This window comes from Vicugna pacos, chromosome 22 (assembly GCF_048564905.1).
Source record: "Vicugna pacos chromosome 22, VicPac4, whole genome shotgun sequence".
Lineage (NCBI taxonomy): Eukaryota > Metazoa > Chordata > Mammalia > Artiodactyla > Camelidae > Vicugna > Vicugna pacos.
In genome coordinates this window covers 29,425,989-29,447,518 of record NC_133008.1, presented here as the reverse complement: position 1 = coordinate 29,447,518, position 21,530 = coordinate 29,425,989, and the positions used below count along the sequence as shown (strand labels likewise).

At 58.7% G+C, this 21,530-nt stretch overlaps 1 protein-coding gene and 1 long non-coding RNA gene across 7 annotated transcripts in view; one reads left to right on the top strand and one right to left on the bottom strand.

The window, feature by feature from the left end:
* Positions 1-21,530, top strand: part of KDM4B (lysine demethylase 4B) — a 121,588-nt gene that overhangs the window by 34,881 nt on the left and 65,177 nt on the right. For all 6 annotated transcript variants that reach the window (XM_072947906.1, XM_072947910.1, XM_072947904.1 and 3 more), the window contains 4 exons: positions 802-968; positions 5,495-5,670; positions 6,534-6,648; positions 11,385-11,578. In XM_072947906.1, coding sequence (XP_072804007.1) covers positions 828-968; positions 5,495-5,670; positions 6,534-6,648; positions 11,385-11,578 — 626 coding nt within the window. In that variant the 5' untranslated portion in view covers positions 802-827. The remainder of the gene's footprint in view (positions 1-801; positions 969-5,494; positions 5,671-6,533; positions 6,649-11,384; positions 11,579-21,530) is intronic.
* LOC140688485 (uncharacterized) lies at positions 10,826-12,157 on the bottom strand. Its single transcript, XR_012063215.1, has 2 exons — positions 12,089-12,157; positions 10,826-11,092 (listed from the first exon to the last, which is right to left on the bottom strand). It is a non-coding gene; the product is annotated as an uncharacterized lncRNA (long non-coding RNA).

The window sequence follows — 21,530 nt, the reverse complement described above, 5'->3', positions numbered from 1 at the left end:
AATCAAATCTGCCAACAGGGACCCATCCCCAGGGTCTGTCCCCCAAGCCCCTTCCTGATTGAGGTAGGCTGCCAGCCACCCTGCTGGGTCCCCGTAAGCCTTGGGACAGGAGGAGCCGCTCCAGCCTGCAGCCTTAGCGGTGGGAGGAGCCCGATTCCCCCGCCCTTCTGGTGCTGGCAGTGATTGGTGGGCCGGGCAGACCCACCATGCCTTCCCTTCTGTGCAGAAACATCCAGACATGGTTTTGTCCCAGGGCGACTTGGTGGGAAACAAGCCATTCTGGCCGGGCCTTCTGCTGCCTTGGTTTCAGATTCTGGTCTCGGGCTGCCCATGGCTCACGGGGGTCTGGGCTCGCTCACAGCAGCCGGGCCGGGACTGGAGCAACCCACGAGCTGCTCAGCTGCTCACGAGGCCCTGCCCGAGTAGGGGCTCGCACACGGCCTCACTTCCCTTCCCAGCCCGTCCTGCGCTGCTGCCTCTGGGTCCCTGCTCCAAGGTAGAGGCGTCGACCTGAAGCTGATGCTGGCAAATCTGGATGAGGCCCTGAAAGGAAAACTTTCATTTCTGAGGCCCCTTGTTTGAAGTGAGGGTCTGGCTTCCAGCATCCGTGGGCTCATAGAACGGGGCCACCTCTGTTTGTAATTGGTTGAAGTAATTTGGTCCTCTTTGCAAGCGCTGAAGTGGGCCTCAGGCTCCCCTCTCCCCTCTCAGCTACGCGGCCTCTGGGTATCTCCAGGGGAGAAGGGAGCGGGCCCGTGGAGGCGGTGCAGACACGCTCATTCTCTCTTGTCTCCCTTGCAGGTGTGGCCCGTCCCTCAGCTGCAGCCATGGGGTCTGAGGATCACGGGGCCCAGAACCCGAGTTGTAAAATCATGACCTTCCGCCCAACCATGGAGGAGTTTAAGGACTTCAACAAATACGTGGCCTACATCGAGTCCCAGGGAGCCCACCGGGCGGGCCTGGCCAAGGTGGGTGACGCCCTGGGGGAGTGGATGCCAGGGAGGGCTTACATTTTGTGTTTATGTTCCTAGTTAAAACATTTTTGAGACTGTAAAGCCTGTGTGGGGCAAATTCAAACAGCGCGATGGGGCAGAGAGGGAAACCCCAGCCCCTCTGCCTGAGCAGCACCGCGCCAAGCCCTTGGTCTCCTCCCATGGCACATCACGTGGACGAGTGCACGCGTGTGTGCGTGTGTGAATGCAGACAGCTCGCCTGTGTCGCTTTTACCAGGGGTGCTCCTGTGCACGGAGCAGGTCCTGGAGACAGGCGCCGAGTTTCTTTGCATTTCCGTGAACGTGTGTGTGAGGCTTTGCTCAGCAGATAACCTGGAGATTTGGAACCTGTTTTGGGTTCTTCTGGTGGCTTCCTGTGTGACTGTCACTTATCTGAGACACCCAGTTCTCTGTTATTTAAGCTGGGCATCTGTAAACTTTTTCTGCCAAGAGCCAGATAATCAATCTTTTCAGCCTCTTGGGCTGGATGGTCTGTCGCCACCACTCAGCTCTGAGGCTGTAGACGGCCCAACACCCCACAGGCGTGGCTGTGTGCCGTGAACTTGACTTATAGGCACCAAAATGTGCATTTCATGGAATTTTCACTTGTCCTGAAATAGCCTGTTATTTCCCTCCAACCATTTGAAAACGAAAAAAAGAAAAAGAACACTGGCTTTAGCTCTTGGGCTGGACGAAAGCAGGAGGCCGGTGGCCTTGCTCTGTCCCCCACAGTGACCGCCTATGTCCGGGAGTGGGAGGCCAAGGCTGCTGGCCTTCCTCCCTAACCTGCCCTGCCCAGTGGGGCTGCTTGTGTGATGTCCGTGCCTCTAATCTAAGCCGCGCAGATGAGGAGAGCCTGGGCCCGTGGCATCTTCCGTCCCCTCCCCTTGGTTTTGGTCCCTTGTGCCCGTGACAGCACAGACCCAGCAGAACATTCCATCGGGGTCTGGAGTTGTGGCTCTGGACCCCCAGGTCTGGGGTTCTTGCAGGTTCAGAGCCCCTGTTTGGGGCTTGATCGATTGGCTGGTGTCAGTCTTTGGGTGACCCTTTCCTGCCGCCCCTGCCCGTCGCAGGTGCCCCAGCTGGTGAGGGGAGACTCAGGCCAGATGCGTTGGTGGGGGCGGCTCCTGTGACTGGAAGGTCTCCTGTCTCTGACCTACTTCCGTGTTTGCCAGCGTGCAGCTGCTGTTCTGTGTTGGAATCTTGTTACCATAATGGAGTGCCCCATCAGCTGCACCTGTGAATTCCCGGCACCCTCCCCTCCTTCCTCCTCCGTCATCTCCGGCTCCGGCATCTTCTTTGGGTGCAGCCTCGCATGTGTTGTGACCGCGGCACCCCTGCCATCCACACCTCTACTCTGCCGCTGCCCTTTTCCTTCTCCTGTGCCGCCTCCTGCCCCTCCCATGAGCCCCGCGTCTCCGCTGTGAGCTCTGAGTGCCCGAGGACCACTTTCCTGCTTGCTTTGGTGGGAAACAAGCCATTCTGGCCGGGCCTTCTGCTGTCTTGGTTTCAGACTTGCATTGTTAGGAACCCGTTGGGACTGGATGTTTCTGTGAGGCAGATGTTTTCAGGGCATATTTTCTTTCTGTCCTTAGTTTGCATGTTCCTTTTCAGTCTTCTCAAGTGGTGTTTTATTTGCTGTTTTCTCTTTGATGTGGGAAATTCTCTCTGGAAGGGCTGGGTTGGAGTGGGCACAGGCTTCTGGGTGATGGCAGGCAGGAGCAGCTCCCCCGCCATTGCCAAGAAAGAGATGCTGCGGTGCAGTCGCACAGTCGACACACGCATGGGCATGCACTCTGCTCCCGCCTGGCAGGACAGGGTGCCGGTGCCACTAGTCCCTCAGCCACCTCCCTGCCACTGTGGGGACAGACAGGTCCAGGGAGACACGTACCACGGCCTTCAGCACCCCCACTTCGTTTCGACAAGGGCCCTAGGCCCTCAGGGCTGCCAGCCTCTTTGGATAAGGGACGCAGGGCCTGGAGCAAGTTCTATAGCCTGGGCGTCCCCTTCACCCTGGTCTCTCGGCCTTGACTGCCCTTCTGCTGTGTGTGTGGGGGTATGGTGTTAGGGTTTCTTTTTCCATCAAAGCTGCATTTGATGCCCCCGCAATGAAAGCTCTGTCAGGCCCTAGGCAGCTGGGTAGGGGTGGGCGCTTGGCAGGGGCGGGCGGGCCAGGGCCCGGAGCTAGACACGACTCTGGGCGTGTGGGGTCCCCACGGGCGCCGTTGGGGCGGCTGGTCATGTTTCTTGGCGGCTTTGCGTGTGCTCTGGGAGCCTGTTCCCAGGTGGGTCTCTGGCCCCTGCAGGCCAGGGCTGGGCCTCGCAGGCTGCTTGGGAGGTGCTGAGGTGGGGGGGAGCCAGGGAGGGGCATGGCGTGGGGGAATGGTGGGCCGATGGGCCATGGGGGGTCCTGGGGGAGTGGTCACGGGGCTTTGTGCCCTCAGTGCCTGTGGACGGTCCCTGTAGCCAGGCGATGCCCTGGCGCCTCTCAGCAGCCGGGTCTGCCACCTGCAGAACGGCTTTGAGTCCCTGACCAGCTGGACGTGGCCCTCCGTTCCCATGGCCTTTCCAGAATCTGCTTAGCATGTGCCCCGGAAGGTGCGGTTCCCACATGTGAACCAGGCATCCAGTGTGTCTGCGGGCTCCTCCCTGGTCTCCAGATGTCACACAGCAGAGCCTGTGGGAATGTGAATGGGCCCAGCGCTCTACCTGGAGAGCAGGGGCTGGGCAGCGTCCTGTTCATCCTGCAGTCCGGGATTGTGAGGGCCCTTCTCCAGCAGACCTGGGGTGGGCCAGCCCCTGGGGTGCCAGAGCCGGTCCGGGGTCTATGCACTTTCTCCCAGGAGGAGTCTCAGGCTTTTCGGTGAAGAGGAGACATCAGCCACGTGGTGGAAAAGCAGCTCAGGGCCACGAATCCCTCCACATACAACCCGTTTTCCTGCAAGAACATCCCATATCCTGGAGGTTCAGGCTCTCTTTCTTTGATTTTTTGCATTTCCAGCCATGAGTATTTTCGTTCATCATCTGACTCTTTTTTTCGCTGGGAATCTAAGAAAACCATCGACCGTCAGGCTGACCCCAGCACTCTGTTGTCACCCCGGGCACCCATGGTGTGACTGAATAGCTGTATCCTCCGGGAGGGACTCATCCCCATTTAACTCTAAATGAGGGTCCCCCTGGGCTCTGCTGACAGTGGGGGCTGATCATTCTCTGTGGGGGCATCCTGGGCACTGGAGGGTGTGGAGCAGCATCCTTGGCCCTACCCACTCGATGCCAGGAGATCCCCCCTTCGTGATGACCACGTATGTCCCCAGGTACCACCTGGTGTCCCCTGGGGGGCAGGACTGCCCTGGTGAGGAGCCCCATGGCTGCCACTGATGTTACTTCTGTATGTAAATGGGGTGGAGCCCCAGGCGTGCTGGCAGCGGGCAGTGCCCACTGTCTGCAGGCTCCTGGAGAGTAAGTGTTTTGGTTGCCAAGCGAAACGTTTCCTTGTACCAGTGTGACAGTGGGGTCCTTGGGAGGGCAAGTGAACTTCAGCTGCCCTGGAAGCCGTTGGCAAAATCAGCACCGTGTTCGTCCCTCATGGCCCTGAGCTGTGTGAGGGTTCAGCTACCCCAGGGTGCTTGGCTGATGCACCAGAAATGGTTCCTTTTCCCAGAGCTGTGGGGTGGCCCCGCTGGGTGCCCTAGAAAGTGGTTTGGGGCTTGCAAACACCCACCCAGGCCCTGTGGGGCCTGCACAGAGGTCGCCTCCTACTGGTGGAGAGGAAACTGGATGGGTTAAGTCCATTCCCAAGGGTCCAGCCTTCCTGGGGCGGGGGCGGGTTGGGGCAGGGCTGCTGTGGGGCAGGGGTGTGGGGAGCTGCAGAGGGACCTTCTCAGGCCTCCTCCCACTTGAAATTGTCACCCTCTGGCCTCTGGACAGCTCACTCAGCCCTGCTTTGTCCTTTATCCTTAGGACTTGGAACCTGTTACCTTCCTGCAGTTTCCGCAGCTCTTGCCAAGATTTATGTAATGCTCCCTCCAGTCAGGACTTGGGCCCTCAGGGACCTTTGTCTTCCCAGCACCTAGAGCTGTGATCAGCCCCAGCCGGTGTCAACCGAATGGGGCTCCTGGAGCGAGTGTGCACCGCAGTGCTTGTCTCTGCTCTGGGGCCTCCTCCGCATGGGGTCCTGAGCCAGGCACGTGGTGACCAGACGGAGTGGTGGCAGAGCCCGAGCCCCAGGCACCATTGCCCACAGCCCATCCCACTTCTGTCTGCCCACTTAGTGACCACGCAGAGACCTGTCGGGTCGGCCTCTGGTTCTGGGGGCTGCTTCCAGCTTTCCAGGCCCTGGCCCTACGCAGAGGTGGGCCCAGCCCTGCACAAGCAGGTGGTGCCAAGGTCAGCCTGGCCCCGGACCTCCTGAGAGCATGGTGTAGTGGACACATGCTGCCGGGCGCCTGGTCCTGAGCAGCTGACCCCATGGCGGTGCAGCTGACCTCCTCTTGGTCTCGCAGGTCATCCCCCCGAAGGAGTGGAAGCCACGGCAGACCTACGACGACATTGACGACGTAGTTATCCCGGCCCCCATCCAGCAGGTGGTGACTGGCCAGTCGGGCCTCTTCACGCAGTACAACATCCAGAAGAAGGCCATGACGGTCGGGGAGTACCGCCGCCTGGCCAACAGCGAGAAGTACGCGGGCCCGGGCGCGCGGGAGCGAAGCCACACCTGCAGGGGGAAGCCCAGTCCCCGGGGCCTGGGAAACAGGGCGGGGCCCCCACAGCCCCCACAAAGCCTGCTCTGTGCAGCGGCTGGGTCTCAGCACCCCGTGCTCACTGTCCCTCGGTTCTCAAGGGACAAAATCCGGACCCTCACCTGACCCGGGGCCACAACGTCCACCTCGCGCTGCTCTCAGCGCTGACTGCGAGGCCCACGCTCCAGGACTCGTCCTCGTCCCCTTCCCTGGGGTGCCCCCCACCCCCCAGTGTCTGCTCTGACGGCATCTCCTCATAGAAGGGCTCTCTGGCGCGTCACCCCGAGTGCCGCTTCCTGATTCAGTACGGCGCACGTGGGCACACACGGGGACACACCACCGTTCACTCCCTGCTGTCTGTCGCTCCCAGCCTCCCTTGCTCACTGGGATCATCTGTGCGTGTCTGGGAGTCTCTGCTCTCACACAAACGTCCTGGGACAGCAGGCTCGTCTGCCCCTCACACGCTGTCCCCGGCCCGCATGGTGCGCTGCCCGCGGTCGGTGCTGTGGGCGTCTGCGGAGCCGCGGAAGGACAAGAACTGTCAGAACCCGCTGCCCTCCTCCTGCTCCCAGTCCCTGGCTTGTGGTCCGATCTGGGCACCCCAGGCCGGGTAGCTGGTGTGCTGGGACGAGTGGGCCCCCTCCCCACCCGTGCCCTCCCCTCCTGGCAGTTATCACAGCGCACCCGCCTTCTCCTGGGCTGTGCCCTCGCCAGGGCAGCGGGTGTCTGAGCAGAGCCCCACCCTGGGGGATCCAGCAGGCACCCTGAGCCCGGCCATGCTCAGTGAGCTGTTTGTCCCCAGGTACTGCACCCCCCGGCACCAGGACTTCGACGACCTGGAGCGCAAGTACTGGAAGAACCTCACCTTCGTGTCCCCCATCTATGGGGCCGACATCAGCGGCTCCTTGTACGACGACGTAAGTCCCCGAGGCCGAGGGGCTGGGGGACAGAGCTGGTGCCCTGGAGGAGGGTGGAGGCGAGCAGTGCGAGCCCAGAGCCCGCTGCGTCCTGACGCTGGAGGCTAGGGTGACGGGAAAGCTCAGCTGGGCCTCTGTGTGGGACCTGGTTACAGCCGTGGGCCAAGCTTAGGAGGCAAGGAAGGAACCCGGTGGTTTGCAGAGTCTTTGCTGCCTGATCGCAGCGCGGCCCCTGCCCTGGTCCGGCGTCCCTCGCTCGGCAGCGGGCCTAGCAGCCTGGCCACAGAGCGGTTTTCAGAAGATGGCATTCCCTCCCTTCTCCCAGGGGCCTTCGAATTCTCGGTTGTCCCAGTGCTTTTCTTCTTGAGTTTCTTTCACTCCATCTTCCTGGAGACCTGGGAGCCCGAGTTCTCAGCTGGCTGGACTGCCCCTGGGTCCTCCACGTCCAGTCCCTGTGCTGTGCTGGGGGGGCCCTGGAGACACCTGGGAGAGCAGGACGGGGTGCCTGACCCCTCGGCCTGCAGGCCTGTGCTGTCTGTGGCCTGTCCAAAGGCGAGTCCGGCCCTGCTCGAGGCTTGATGCCGAGGCCCCGGAAGGTGCTGGTGTTAAGCAGAGGGAGGTCTGAGCGGGGCCGTGTTTTCAAGGGATGGTTTAACATTGGGGGACCTCTGATAACCTCCAGTGGATCTACTGGGGTTAATTTCCAACCTCCGAAGCCTACCTCTGTCCTGGGTGTGTTCTGCATGGGAAGCGTCTGGGCTGAGATCTGGCCTCTCCACTCCCCGGGGGGCCCCTCTGCCTCCTGGCACCCCCACACCAAGGCCCTGTGAAGGTGGTCTCTGGTCGGAACACTTATCGACTCAACCCTGCTCTCTCGTGCTCTGGGCGCCATGTGGTCTCGAGTGGGTGGGCAATAAAGCTGCTCATCCCAGCTTGTGGCTCTGCTGCCCGGTTTATGAATTGTGACTTCTAAGAAGGGAATTTGACCCCAACAGCCTGACGGGGTGGGAGAACTGAAGTTCACGTGCTCTTGTGTGGGATGGGTTTGAAGTCAGATGCCTGATTATCATTTTCCATGGAGAGTTTTGGAAAGTTTGAGCTAGTTGGATTGGTTTGTTCATTTGTTGATTCTCTGACTTACTGTTTGTTTTTTTAAGCATCATTGAGTTATAATTCACACAATTCACCCATTTAAAGTGCACAGTTCAGTGCTTTTTGGTGTAGTCACAGAGTTGGACAGCCATCACCACAGTCAGTTTTAGAACTTTTTCATCACCCCAGAAAAGAAGCCCCATCCCCGTGAGCAGGCATGCCCCGTCTCCTCCCCGGCCCCTGGCAGCCAGGAGCCCCTCCCTGTGTCTGCGGACTGGCCTGTTCTGGACGCCTCACGTCCGTGGACTCACGCACTGTCGTCCTGTGTCTCCTTCTCTCGCTGGGCATCGAGTCCTCAGGGTCTGTCCACGTGGTGGCGAGTGTCAGTCCTTCTCTCCTTTTCGTGGCCGAGTAATGCTTCGTTGTGTGGATGGACCATATTTTCTTATCCATTCACCAGCTGATGGACACTTGAGTTGTTCCCCTGTTTAGCTTTCATGAGTAATGTTGCTGTGAATGTTCATGTTCAAGTCTGTGAGCAGACACGTTTTCATTTCTCTTGGGCTCATACCTGGGTGTGGAGTTTCAGGTCACATAGTAACTCCGTGTTTAACTTTCCGAGGAACTCTGATTGCTTTTGCCAAAGCAGCCGTCGTGCGTGAGGGTTCTGGTTTCTCCGCACTTGGCCCACACTTGTTACGGTGTCTTTTTAACTTCAGCCATCCTGATGGGTGTGAAGTAGGGTCTCCTTGTGGCTTTGGTTTGCATTCCTGGTGGTAATGATGTTGAGCAGCTTTTCACGTGCTTGTTGACCATTTGTATTTCTTCTTTGGAGAAATATCTATTCGGGTGTGTTACCCATTTCTAAGTGGGTTGTTTGTCTTTCTATTATTGAGTTGTGAGAGTTCTCCATGCACTCAGGATACAAGTCCCTTACCTGACAGGTAATTTTTTAATGTTTTCTCCCATCCTGTGGGTTGTCCTTTCACTTTCGTGGTTGTGTCCTTTGGAGCACAGGAGCTTTTAACTCGATGAAGGCCAGTTTATCTGTTGTTTTCTCCTCTATTGCTTGTGCTTTGGGTCTCTTATTTAAAAATCCTTTGCCAGTTCCAAGGTCGTGAAGATTTGCCCTTATGTTTTCTTCTAAGAATTTTACAATTTTAATTCTTACCTCTAGGTCTGTGATCCATTTTGAGTTAACTTTTATATATGGGATGAGGAAGGAGTCCAAATTCATTCTTTTTCATGTGGACGTCCAGTAGTTCTAGCAGTGTTTGTGGAGAAGGCTATTCTCTCTATTATAATAATAATAATAATAATTATTATTATTATATTATTATTATTATTATTTTTAATAGACTTTACGTTTTGGAGCAGTTTTAGGTTCACAGCAGAGCAAGGGACGGAGGGTTCCCGTATGCTCGCTGCCCGCCACACCCACAGCCTCCCCCGCGGTCAGCATCCCCCACCAGAGCCATGCGTGTGTTACCTGGATGCCTGGGTTCACACAGGTCCATGGTTCAGTCTTGGTTGTGTGCTTTCTGGGGGTCTAGACAAATGTGTAAGGACTTCCACTCAGCATTGTGGGGTCATACACGGTAGTCCCTGCCCTGAAACTCCTCTGTGCTCTCCTGTCTGTCGCTCCACCTCCTCCAGTCTGTGATCTTTTTAGTGTCTCCATAATTTTGTCTTTTCCAGAATGTCCTGTATTTGGAATCATGTAGTATATAGCATTTAAAATTCCTCCTTGTCCTCTCATGGCTTGATAGCTTGTTTCTTCTTAGAGCTGAAAACCAATCCATGGCCTGCATGTATCACGGTGTATTCACCTACTCAAGGACATCTTGGTTGCTTCCAGGTTTGGGCAGTTATGAATAAAGCTGCTATAAACAGCTGTTGCAGGTTTTTGTGTGGACATAAGTTCTTGGCTCCTTCATGTAAATACCAAAGAGTGCAATTGCTGGGCCGCACGGTGGGAGTTTAGTTTTGTAGCCTGTCCTCCAGCGTGGCTGGAGCCCCACCAGTGGTGCCGGCGTTCCTGCGCTCCACGTCCTCGCCGGTGTCGCATGCTCTCAGGCCTCTGCAGTCGGGCCGTTCTCGTCGGTGTGTGGCGGTGCCTCACTGTGGGTTTAACACACGTTTCCTTGATGACGTGGGACGTGGAGCCTCTTTTCACGTGCTGAGCTGCCCTCTGTCTTCCCTGGTGAGCTGTCTCCTCAGGTCTTTGGCTCAGGTTTGAGTAGGTTTTCTCACTGTTGAGTTTGAAGAGGTCTTCCTATATTTTGGGTGCCTGTCCTTTACCAGATGTGTGTTTTCCAAATAGTTTCTTTGAGTCTGTGCCTTAACTTGTCATTCTCTCAAGGACCCAAAATTACTGTTTTTAAATAAAAATTCAGAAATTGGAGCCTCATCCCATGAGAACGTCTGGGTTTGCTCTTTTTTTTTTTCTTTTTTCTGGGGTCGTAGGGAGGTAATTAGGCTTATTTGTTTTTTAATGGAAGTATCGGGATTGAACCCAGGGCCCTGTGCATGTTAAGCACGTGCTCTACCCCTGAGCTAGACCCTCCCTTCCCGGGTTTGCTCTTATGTGCCGCCTATAGGTGGCCACAGCGATGGCCTCACAGAGGGTTTGGCTGCCAAGTGCAGGCTCAGCGGGGCCAAGGCTGAGCTCAGCGGGTGAGCCTGCCATAGGTTCTAGAAGAGAATTCAGGGCTTTGGTGCATGCGTTTGCCGTGCCTGACCTGGAGCAGCAGTCTCCTTTTTCAGATGGGGAACCTGAGGCCCAGAGCAGAAAGCTACTTGCCCCAGTCACAGATGCATTATCACCAGCTTGGTCTAGACCGCAGGTCCCCTGCCTGGAGCCACGCTGTGGCCACGTGGGCTGGACGGCAGGGCGAGTGACAGGGCTTTGGTGTGGCGACTGGTTGCTGGTGCTCCCTGACCTTGGGCAGCTTCTGTTCGAGGTGACCCTGGGTTTCTCATGCTCATGCAGTGAGGGTCTGATCGCCAGCCCCCTCCCCCACCTGTGGGACAAGAAGGACACTCCGCATCTCAACCGCCCCGAGGGTTCTCTGGGGACTGGAAGTCTATGAAAGCGGATTTTTATGAGCTCTTATGACCAGGCGGGGTTTCTTTGCTTGTGGCATTGGGAACAGATGAGCCTGGGGGTGGGGGTCCCAGCCTCGTTTGCCTGGTCCTGAGCGCCGTCTCCTCCCGCTGTGGGAAGGCGTGGTGGGGGGGGCTGTCTGGCCCTGTTGCTGGGGAGCCCCCACCTCGGCATCGCCTTCCTCCTTGGGTGTCACTGAGTTCAAGGCACGTTAATCATTCGCAGCCAAACCATGGCCTTCATTGCCTGCAATTAAGGTACAGCTTACCGTGGGATCCAGAGAAAATCACGCCTGGCTGCCAGGCACAGGGCAGGGGGCTGAGTTCTGCGGGATGTGAGCAGCCCAGGGTGGGCTTTGGTTGCTGGGTGGGCAAGGCTCTGAAGTGGGCAGGTCTGGGGCTGACTGCTGGCTCTTGGGCCCTTGGCGGGGTTCACGCTGTGGCCCGGGACACGGAGGGAACGGTCTGGGTGTCTTACATTCTCCGGCTTGTGTCTGGGTGCCTGGGGCCGGCTGACCGTGTGCTCGCCACCCTTGCAGGACGTGGCGCAGTGGAACATTGGGAACCTGCGGACCATCCTGGACATGGTGGAGCGTGAGTGCGGCACCATCATCGAGGGCGTCAACACCCCCTACCTGTACTTCGGCATGTGGAAGACCACCTTTGCCTGGCACACAGAGGACATGGACCTGTACAGCATCAACTACCTGCACTTCGGGGAGCCCAAGTCCTGGTGAGGGTGGGCCGCAGCCCCGCCGGCCGCTTCTGAGGTGGGAGGGCGCAAGGGTGGGTGGCCGGGTGGGCTGGAGGATGGCTTTCATGCGGCGCCCTGGGGGTGCAGCCGGGACTGTCGGGTGGGGGAGGCAACAGCTAGGAGGCTCTGGTAGCTCTAGAGGAATGCATGTCCCCCAGAAATGAGCGACCTGACCCCCGAGCCTGTGGTTTGCCCCTGCAGTGCCTCCCCCTGGACGGTGGCTCGTGCCTGGCTTCCTGTAGCTCCTCCTGGGCACCGCGCCACGTGGAGGCTCTGGGGCCGCGGGCAGGGGCCAGGGGGCCGTGCGCACTTAGCCTCCCCTCACTTCCCTCTTGGCTTCCCGTTCCAGGGTGGGCTTAGCAGCAGGCCCCCTGCTGTTTGCAAGCTGGAGGGTGGTGGTGGGCGTGCCAGGCCCTGACGGCCGCTCTGTCAGCAGTGAGCCCTGCAGGCTGGATCGGACATTCTGGAGTCTCTGAGCTGAGTGCTCACCTCACACGCGTGCAGCTTCTGCTGGCAGGACGGCTGGAGCCGCTCTGCTCACTGTCGTCTCTGGCAGAGACTTCTGAGCTGGGGCCTTGGCAGCTCCCAGCCTCTCCCCACTGTTGGAAGGTTCTGTTGTCACAATGATCATTCTGGCTCCCAGGGGGGCGGAGGAAGCAGGAGCCTGGGAGCAGATTGTGGGGCTTGGGAGCTCAGCTGGTGAGCCCTCTTCTTTCTATACAAGGTGTGGGGGACATGGCACAACAGGGACCCAGGTGGACCCTGGCCAAGCCTCCCCTACCTTGCTGTCCCAGTGGAGAGCTGAGCCCCGAGTGGCTGAGCCTGTGCCCTCTGGCCCAAGGGAGGCCCTGCCCCCTTAAGTCACCAGGACACCCTGGAGCCCTTGGCTGGAGGGGTAGGAGCAGGCCCTCTGAGTGGAGGGCTTGGAAGCGAGGAGGCGGCCTGGGTGGGACACAGTCTGTGTGACCACCCTCTCCTCGCCTCTGATGTGGACAGAGCGGAGCCCCCACTCTGCTGGCTGGCAGTGGTTCCCACTCAGATGGCTAGGGAAGTTGGGCAGCAGTGTGGTTGGCTCTGTGGGTTTCCCAGGGCTGCTGTAAGAAAGGACCGCAGATCTGGTGGCTTAACTCAGTGTCCGTTTGTTCCCTGATGGTCCTGGAGTAAGGAGTCGGACCCAGTCTCACGGGGCTGAACCCAGGCATGGGCAGGGCTCGTTCCTATGCGGGCTCCGGGGGTTGGAGGGGGATCCATTTCCTGCCTTTTCCAGCTTCTACAGGCGCCACATCCCTGGCTCGCGGCCCCGTCCTCCATCCTCCCCACCAGCAGTGCAGCATCTCCCACTTCTGACTCTTACCTCCCGCCTCCCTCTGATAAGGATCCTGAGATCAGGGTCTTTGGGGCCATTACCCTGCTGCCCGCAGGCCTCTGGCCTTTGAGTTGTGCTGCTTTGTGCGTTGGCTGGTATCCTGTTCCAGTTCCATGGGCTTCCTGTTTTTAGTCCACCTCTCTCCTCTCGTGGCCTCCTGTGGCTTTGCATCAGCCCCTGATCATCAGAACCTCCAGCCCGGGAGGTATTTGCCTTTTGGGGAAAATCTGGGGAGAGATTGATGGGATGGCTGATAATGGTTGAACAAAGGTCTGAATCTCATGCCCACCAAGTGTGGTCTGGCACACCAGAGTGGAAGTGTCTCCTGGTCAGTGATGCCGTCCCAGAGCTGCCCAGGTGGCCCCAGGGGCTGTGCAGCCACCCTGTCCCTCCCCTCCTCCCTCCACGGCGAGGCTGGGCTGGGACTGCATGGAGGCCCCTGAGTTCTGCTGCAGGCCCACACCTGTGGGGTGAGGAGGATCTGCCCCTTCCTGGGGGGCTCTGCCTCCCCCACCTCCCCTAGCTCACAGCAGGCAGTGTCCTCCCCACGGGCCTGGTGGGTTGAATGCAGGCTCCTTGTCCAGATGGATCCACAGACTGGGGCCGCGTCCATGTGTGCTTGTGTGTGTGAGTGTGTGTTTGTGTATGTGTTTCTGTGTTTCTGTGTGAGTGTATGTATATATTTATGAGTGTGTTTGTGAGTGGTTGTACACGTGGTGTGTGAGAGTATGTGTATGTGTATGTATATGTGTGTATCAGGTATCTGTGAGTGTGTGTGCGTATGCGTGTATATGTGTATCAAGTATATGTGTGTGTGCGTGTATCTATCACACATCTATTGTGTGTGTGAGCGTGTGCATGCATGTATCAGGTATCTATGTGTATGTGTGTGAGAGTATGCGTATACGTGTGTATCAGGTACCTATGTGTGTGTGTGTGTGTGTGAGTGTGTGTACTGCTGGGCCCAGCTCGCTGGCCTGGGGGGTGCCCTGCAGTGGGGGCGGTGGCAAGAAGGGCAGTTGCCTGCCTGGGTCTGAGTATCCTCCTCCCAGTCCTGCCCCGGCGCAGCTCCCCTGGGGGCCACTAGATGGCGCTCCCGCCCTTCCCACTGGCGCTGTGGTGGAAATTTCCCAGGTTCTTTCGTCTTTTTTATAGACTCCTCCACCCAACCCGGCTGTGATCTTTCCGGAGGCCTCCTGGGAACAGCAGCGGAAGGAGAGGGAGCCTCTGCCGGGCGGGTGGTGGGAACACTCAGCTCCACTTAGCCCTGGGCTTGGCTGGGGTCTCCCAGACACAGGGGTCCTAAGGGGAGAAAACCCACCTTTTCCTTGAAGAAGAAAGAAAGAAGCCACTGCTGGGTCCCGGCACGTGCTGGCTGAGGCGATCAGTGGCCAAGTGTGTTCTGGGAGAGTTGGGGAACATGTGGCCCCAGGCAGCAGGGAAGGCACCCCGGGGGAGGAGAGAGCAGGTGGGGGTGGCAGAGAAGCAGCTGGGGTCGAGTGCGATTGGAAGACAGTGGGACTGGGTTTGTGAAGGTCCCTGAGAGGGGAGATACTGGGAACGTGAGGGACAGCAGCCCCCAGGTGACGCAGCTGGGCTGATGCTCTGCTCATCCGCCTCCTGTCGCCTGTGTCCCCCAGGACAGCCCCCCGCACACCTGCCCCCTGACGCTGTACCCCTGGTTTGCCGGGGATGGCCCCTGGTGTCCACCCACCACCCACCTTTATCTTCCCCGCAGCCCAGTTCCCGAGAGTGCTGGGGATGCAGGGGGGACAGCGCTGAGCACAGAGAGGGAACACTCCAAAAGGCATTTGACCTGGAGCTTGGTTTCTGGTCCTGTGGGATGGGATTGAATGAGGGTGTCCCTCTCCCTGGCTGAGTGTGGCTGGTGTCCAGGGCCTCTGTGCCGCCCGCCCTGTCCCCCTATCCAGTCAGCCAGCTCAGCCATCGTGCGGGAGCTCTTCCTGCCCTCTCCCCGGGACTAGGGTGGGGACCCCAGATGTTGGCACGGCACCCCATGCTCAACCTTCAGAGTGACCCACCTACTGGCCGTGTCTGATGTTGGTGTCAGTCTTCCCCTGCCAGGCAGGGCCCTCAGTTCCCCTCTTCCCCATGTTGCCATCCCCAGCAGGGACCTGGCACAGAGCAGGGGCTCGGTGACTATCAGGAGACCTGGGTGCTGGGACCACAGTGACCCCGTTGCCTCTCAGAGCCCCGCTGCACTGAGGTCTACATTGTGTGGAGCCGGTCTCCCGTCTGCAGTGCCTCTTGGACCTATGAGGACATCAGCCTGGGTCTGGGGCAGGTGAGGTGTCCTTTTGTCCCAGGGCCAGGAGCTCAGGGAGCCACTAAGGGTCTCTGGGAGAGTGGTGGCCCCACGTCCTGCCCTTCCCCGGGCCCTGGGGACTTGTTCTGCACAGGCTGTGCTCACACGTCTGTCTCCCTAATTACACCGCTGTGCTCTTCTGGCGTCTGCAGAGTTTAATTACAAACATCTCGGAGTATTTCGGCAGCACTTTTTTTTTTTTAAGTGTCAACTTACCCAGGTTTACAGCATCTTATGGAGCCTTTCTGGGTCTGTTGCTACTTTGGTTGTGTGATTTGTGTGTCAGAGTGATGTGAACAGCCTGGTGTTGATAAGAGCAAGGAATTTGCTCCGAAAGAGCAGCATTACGTGGTGCTTGTGCTCAGGCAGCGAGGCTAAGAATATCTGAAGCATTTCAGAGCTTGAAAATCCCTTTAGGGATGGGGATTTAAAATAGACCTGGCCCTCTGCCGCCCAGACGGTCGGGCAGCGAGGCCAGGAGGTCGTGGCCATCGGGAGGAAGGCAGAGGGGTCCTTCCTGAGGTTCTGTCTGATTCAGAGGATTCCTCCTGCAGGGCCGTGCCAGGCCAGACGCCTGCACCACACTGCCCCCCATCAAGGTCCTCCTGGAGCCCGTGTGTGCTGGTTCAGCTGTCCCAGGACCAGTCCGCCTGCCCGCCTCCCTCATGCCTGCAGGAACTGTGGATGAGCGCTGTCCTATCCACACAGCACCTGGCACTGCCCAGCATGCCCACGGGGGTGTGGGTGGAGGGCATGCCGTGGGAGGGCCCCAGGGTGGGATAGACAGTGTTCCCCCCGGGAGTGGTCTGGGCCATGACCGTGGCCTTCAGGCAGGCCCTTGACTCTGCAGTTGGTTTTCTCTCGGCTTCCCCAGCTCCTCCCGTTCTTTGGCTTCTGTTTGCCTGGGCATCCAGCTCCCCAGGTCAGGGCCAGAGGAGAGGGTCTCTGGGATTGTGCCCCCACAAAGGAAGCCCCACTCTCGCTTGGACGGTCCTGGGGTGTGATGGGCGGACCCCTCCTGGCAGTAGGTGGAGGGGATGCTTTGCTCCCTCCCTAACCTGTAAGAAGCCTGAGTGCGTGGCACCAGGGCACGTTGTTGAGAAGTTCTCCTTTTGATTCAGTTGCACCTACAGTTTTTCTCTGGCGCTTTCACTCAGGGGAGTTTCACAGGAGAGGATTGGGCAGCCTTTCTTTTGCTGCTGGGAAACTTGACACTCAGCAGGCCCAGTCATCTCTGCCTGCACTTCGTACCTGGAGGTGGGCTGTGTGCGCGCATGTGGGAGCGTGTGTATACACACGTGTGCATGTGTGCACCTGTGCACATGTGAGGGGGTGTGCAGGTGCTGGCCTGCTTCAGAGCGAGGCTGGATGTACTGGACTCAGGGTTCAGGGGCCCGCAGCCTAAGGAGGCAGAGCAGGGATCTTTGTGGGGAGGCGGCTGCTGGGCTGCTCTCTTGTCCCTTGGCCCCCCCCGCCCCCCCCCGCCTCCTGGCCCCTCCTCCTGGCCCCTCGGCCCCTCCCTGCAGACCCACCCACTTCCCAGCTGCACCTTCTGCGGTGTTGATTCATTCCTGCCTGTGAACCTTGGGGGACGGCGCCTCCCTCCCGCCTCCCCAGCCGCACACAGCAGGCTCCCCGGGTCTGGCTGCAGGTGGCGCTGCTGGACCACAGTGCTGCCGCTGTCCCCTGCAAGGGCCTCTGCTTTGTCCCCAGCCACAGAATGGGGAAGTCTGGGGGTGACAGAGCCAAGCAAAGCCAGCCCAGGCAGCAGCCCCAAAGGCCGGTGCTGGAGAGTGCTGGGCCTGGAGGAGGTCCCTGTGTGACCTCAGGGCTTCCGAGAGCTGGCCACCGGGGGGACGGGGGGCCTTCCCTGACTCAGGCATAGCCCCTCCTCCAGCGACGTGGGTGGCTCCTCCCCACCGCCTTTGCCCCGTGGTGACAGGGAGGGCTGGCGGGGCGTCCATCTGGACTGGAGATTGGTGCGAGTCTGACAGCTTCACAGACTGGCCTCAATAACTCAGCTTCCCAGCACTGAACCCTGTCACCAGTACAAGATGCGGGGGAGGTAGATGCCCTTCCTCCTCCCCTCACTCGCAGGCCTGCTGGGCTCTGGGGACGGAGCTCGGGTGGAAGAGACCTGCCAGGACGAGGGCGGCCTGTAAACAGGTGTGGGAACCAGCCAGGCTCCCCGTCCTCAGCCCCAGCTCCTGAGCCAAGGTGACAGAAACACAGCAACAGAAACAGTATTTTCGGCAGAAAACTCCCCAGGAGATCAGACTGCCAGTGAGTAGAGAGGTGTTGGGACCCCTGTTTGTTATAAGGTAACAAGGATGGTGGCAGTGTCCTCCTGTCCAAGGCCCGGCCCCTGCTCCCCTGCCCTCTGCCCAGCAGCCTTGCCCGAAGCTGGTCGTTGGGGTTTTTACGAACGGGGGCTGGGGGGGTCCCCTTTCTGCAGACAGGCCCTCCTTCTACAAGAGTATAGCTGTTGTCCCAAATGGCCAAGTGTGGCCCTGAGAGTGGCGAGCAGGACTCACCAAGGCCATCTCCCCGGCCCGTGGGTCCTGGGTCTGAGGCTCTGCAGTGTGTTGTTGGGCCCGCTGTGCACTCAGCTTCCCTGTTTGAGGTACAGGGCCACGAGCAGCAGGGAGCACCTTCTCGGTCATCTCTTTTGATGATGGCTGTGGCCACAGCGGCAGCCTGGTCATCCTTTATTCCCTGTGTGCCTGACCCACGTACTCACTGCCTCCTTCCAGGGCACAGGGTGACTTTGGTGTAGGGTGACCAGTGTGACTACCTTGGCTATGGAGCTGGAGTCTTGTGTCCTGGACGCTTTCAGACCCTGGCAAACCATGGCTCTTGGGCACCCTGGAGCATGCATGCGTGTCGTGTGCTCACACGTGCACTCAGTGCACGGGTGTGCAGGACGTGTGCGTGCATCTCAGGGAAAGGAGAGTCCCCACACAGGCAGTTTGTGAGTCTGGTCCCCAGGCACCCCTCCCCTGCCCCACCCCGGGGACTATGCCCAGAAGACAGGAGACCTGGTGAGGTGACTCAGCTGCGGGGCCACGAGAACCTGGGCCAGGAGCTTTCAGGTGGGCTTTGCAGCTGCGAGCCCTGGAGTTTGGCGTCACATCCCTGGGGCAGCACTGGGTTAAGTGGTTTAACACAGGGCCAGGAGGGCCTGAACACATGGGGGCTCACGGGCAGGACAGCCGTGGTACCTCTGGCCTGGGTCCCTCCCCATCCTCCCTAGAGAGCCCGTGGCCCGCTTTTGTCGGGACCACGATGTCATCCTTGCTGCCACCAGCCGAGCCTTTCTGCTTATCAGGATCGCTTCATAAATCTAACACCAGCGGCTGGTTTGGGCATTCGAAAATTAACTCCTGATGCTGGAGAGAACTTCGAGCCTCGGAGTGGGGCACCACGTGCCGTTGGGCTGTGAGAAGAGGACCATGTCTTTCACCCCCCGTGGGAATGACAGTGAGTGATTTTAGAGAATTTTGTGCAGCCTGGCATGGCTTGGTTGGAGTCACAGATCAGCCCAGTCGTCTGACTGCCACTTGCCAGACTATACTCTTAGTAGCCTGGAGCTGCCCCAGCAAAGCCGGACAGTTATGTATGTGACAGCCCGTGCCGTGTGCACCTTGGGGGGATGGGGGGATGGGGGCCTGGGAAACCCGACGTTTAGGGGCGCTTACCTGGGGGCTCCCGCTCAGCAGCGGGGTCCGTCCCCGCAGGCTGGCTCCTTGAATCTGGCACTGGCGGGGACAGACACAGTTGGTGTTTGTTCAGGGAATGCAAAGCGATTTTAGCATCACGCTCAGCAGAGGAAGGTCAGCCTTCTGCTAAGGAAAAATCTCACCATATGCTCTCCTCCAGAGCCAGTGAGGCTGGGTGGGGGATTTGCTGATACTCCAGATAATTCGATGAGTCTGGACAGCCGAGTGTCACCGCAGCCGATGGCTTTGCTTCCTGCGGGTGGGGTGGGCTGTGGGAGGGCTCACGACGAGACTGCCCAGTGCAGACGGTCCACTGTGAGCTCTTCCTGGGTCCTTCTGTTTGTCACAGCCGTGTCTGTTTATCCAGTTCTGTGGCATACTCCCTCTCTCTCTTTCTTGGAAGCGTTTATGTTTTAGAACGGCGGAAAAACTGAGAAGATAGTACAGAGAGTTCCTGTGCACCCCACTCCTGCCTCCTGGTTAGTTCACACGAGGCTGGAACGTTTGTTGCAGTTAATGAGCCAGTGTGGAAGCGTTCTTGTCAGCTGGAGTCCTGCTTCATTCAGTTTGCCTTGTTTTTCCCCGGTGTCCTCTTCTGTCCCAGGACCCCGTCCAGGACCTGCGTGACATCCAGGCGTCACGTCTCCTCAGGCCCCTCTGGGCTGTGACAGGTTCTCAGACGTTCCTTGTTCCTGATGCCCTTGATGGCTCTGAGCAGGACTGAGGTCAGGGCTTCCGTAGGTCGGAATTTGTCTGGTTCCTTTCTCATGGCTGGACTGGGCGCTGGGTGCTGGGTGCCGGGTGCTGGGAGGAGGGACCACACGTGAGGGGCCGTCTCATCCATCGTATTGGGGTGCCTGCCGTCAACATGCCTCGTCACTGCTGACGTTGACCTTGTTCCTCTGGCTGAGGTCATGTTGGTCAGGTGTCTCTACCATAAAGTCCCGCCTGCCCCCTTCCCATACTGTTCCCTTTGAAATGTACCTTTTTAAAAAATATATATATATATATATATATTTGAAATGTCAAGAAGAAGAAGAGAATAATGAGCAGAGCCTCCTGGTGCCCAGCAGCCCACTGGACAGATGTGGGCACCCCGGTGTCCTTCCGTCAGGTAACTCCGATCTCTTTCTTTCCTCCCTCCCGAGCCGGCCAGCCTTGGTTTCCTGTTGCTGCATAGTTGACTCCGCGGACTGACGGCTCACAGCACCCGGCGGGGCCAGCGGGCGCCTCGCGTCAGGACTCAGAGGCAGAGCCGAGTGTCGGCAGGCTCTGGGGCAGGCCCCCCAGCACTGGGGTACCCACCCACGTGGCCCCTCTGACCTAGGGAGGGCCTGGCCCCTTTCCAGGACTCATCTTATTAACTCAGACCCACCCGGGGCAACCTGCCTATTCGAGGGTCTGCTAATTGGGGGCCTTAATTCTAATAGAAATCTCTCATGCAGCCCTGAGAGGGATGTAGGAAGGACCAAGAGCAGGTATGTGAGCCCCAGGGGCACCTGAGAACTGTGCCCATCACAGTGTGTTTCCATTGTGACACCTGACATGATACTGAAAAGTATGCGAGACGTGGACTTGCCAGAGAGATAGATACTTACACAGTGTCCCGAGTGACCCCCAGTCAGCCCCCGTGCAGCCCAGCGTGCACAGCATGGGGAGGTGAGCCCCACCCCCCATCCTGGACCCCTTCCTTCGTGCCTCCTGCCACACACAGCCAAGCCGAGACCGTCCTCCTAGCTTTCATGTCACGGGGGTCACTGCTTCTCTGGACTGTTTCCTACATATGTCTGTGTCCCCAGGAGACACAGCGGCGTGCTGGCTGGGTTGGAGCCACCCCCACGCGGATTGATTTTATCTTTCGTTTCTGCTCAGAGTCTGTGAGGAGGGTTCATCCTCGTCGCATGTTGTGATGGTGTACTCACTTGTGCAGCTGTAGCGTTTTCTGTTGTCTGATTGTACCTCCCTCTGTTTCTCTGCTCTCCTGTTGGTGGACACAGGGTTGCTCCCAGTTTGGGGCTTTTGCAAGCATCGTATCATTCTTTACCTGCCGCTTGTGTGAGAAGTGCATTACCATACGTGACAATGCAACAGGATGGAGCGACAGCATTGGCCACGTCTGATGCTTCCTGTGTGCCAGGCTGTGCTTGGAGTGACTCGTGGTCTTGCCTGTGGCCCCTCGCTGTCCTCCTTCACAGCTGGGGCGCAGGCTGGCTGGACCGTGGCTTGGGACCGCAGAGCTCGAAAGTGGTGGGGCTGGGGCTTGGCCAAGGCTGTGGGCTGAGCCTGTGTTCCTAACCACGGCCCTGCCCGGCCCCTTGGCGCATCACCCAGCAAATCAGAAGGGGTAGGGGGTTCTTGGAGCATGTGCTAGTCAGGAGCTCAGCCTTGGGGACAGGCTGCATCCCAGTTGGCAAAGGCAGCCTGAACTTGAAGGCATGGGAGAGAGTGGACCTTTTACTTGCAGAGTCCCTGAAACATCACCGAATCAAGCCTTGCTGAGCTGGAATCAAGCTGGCAGTT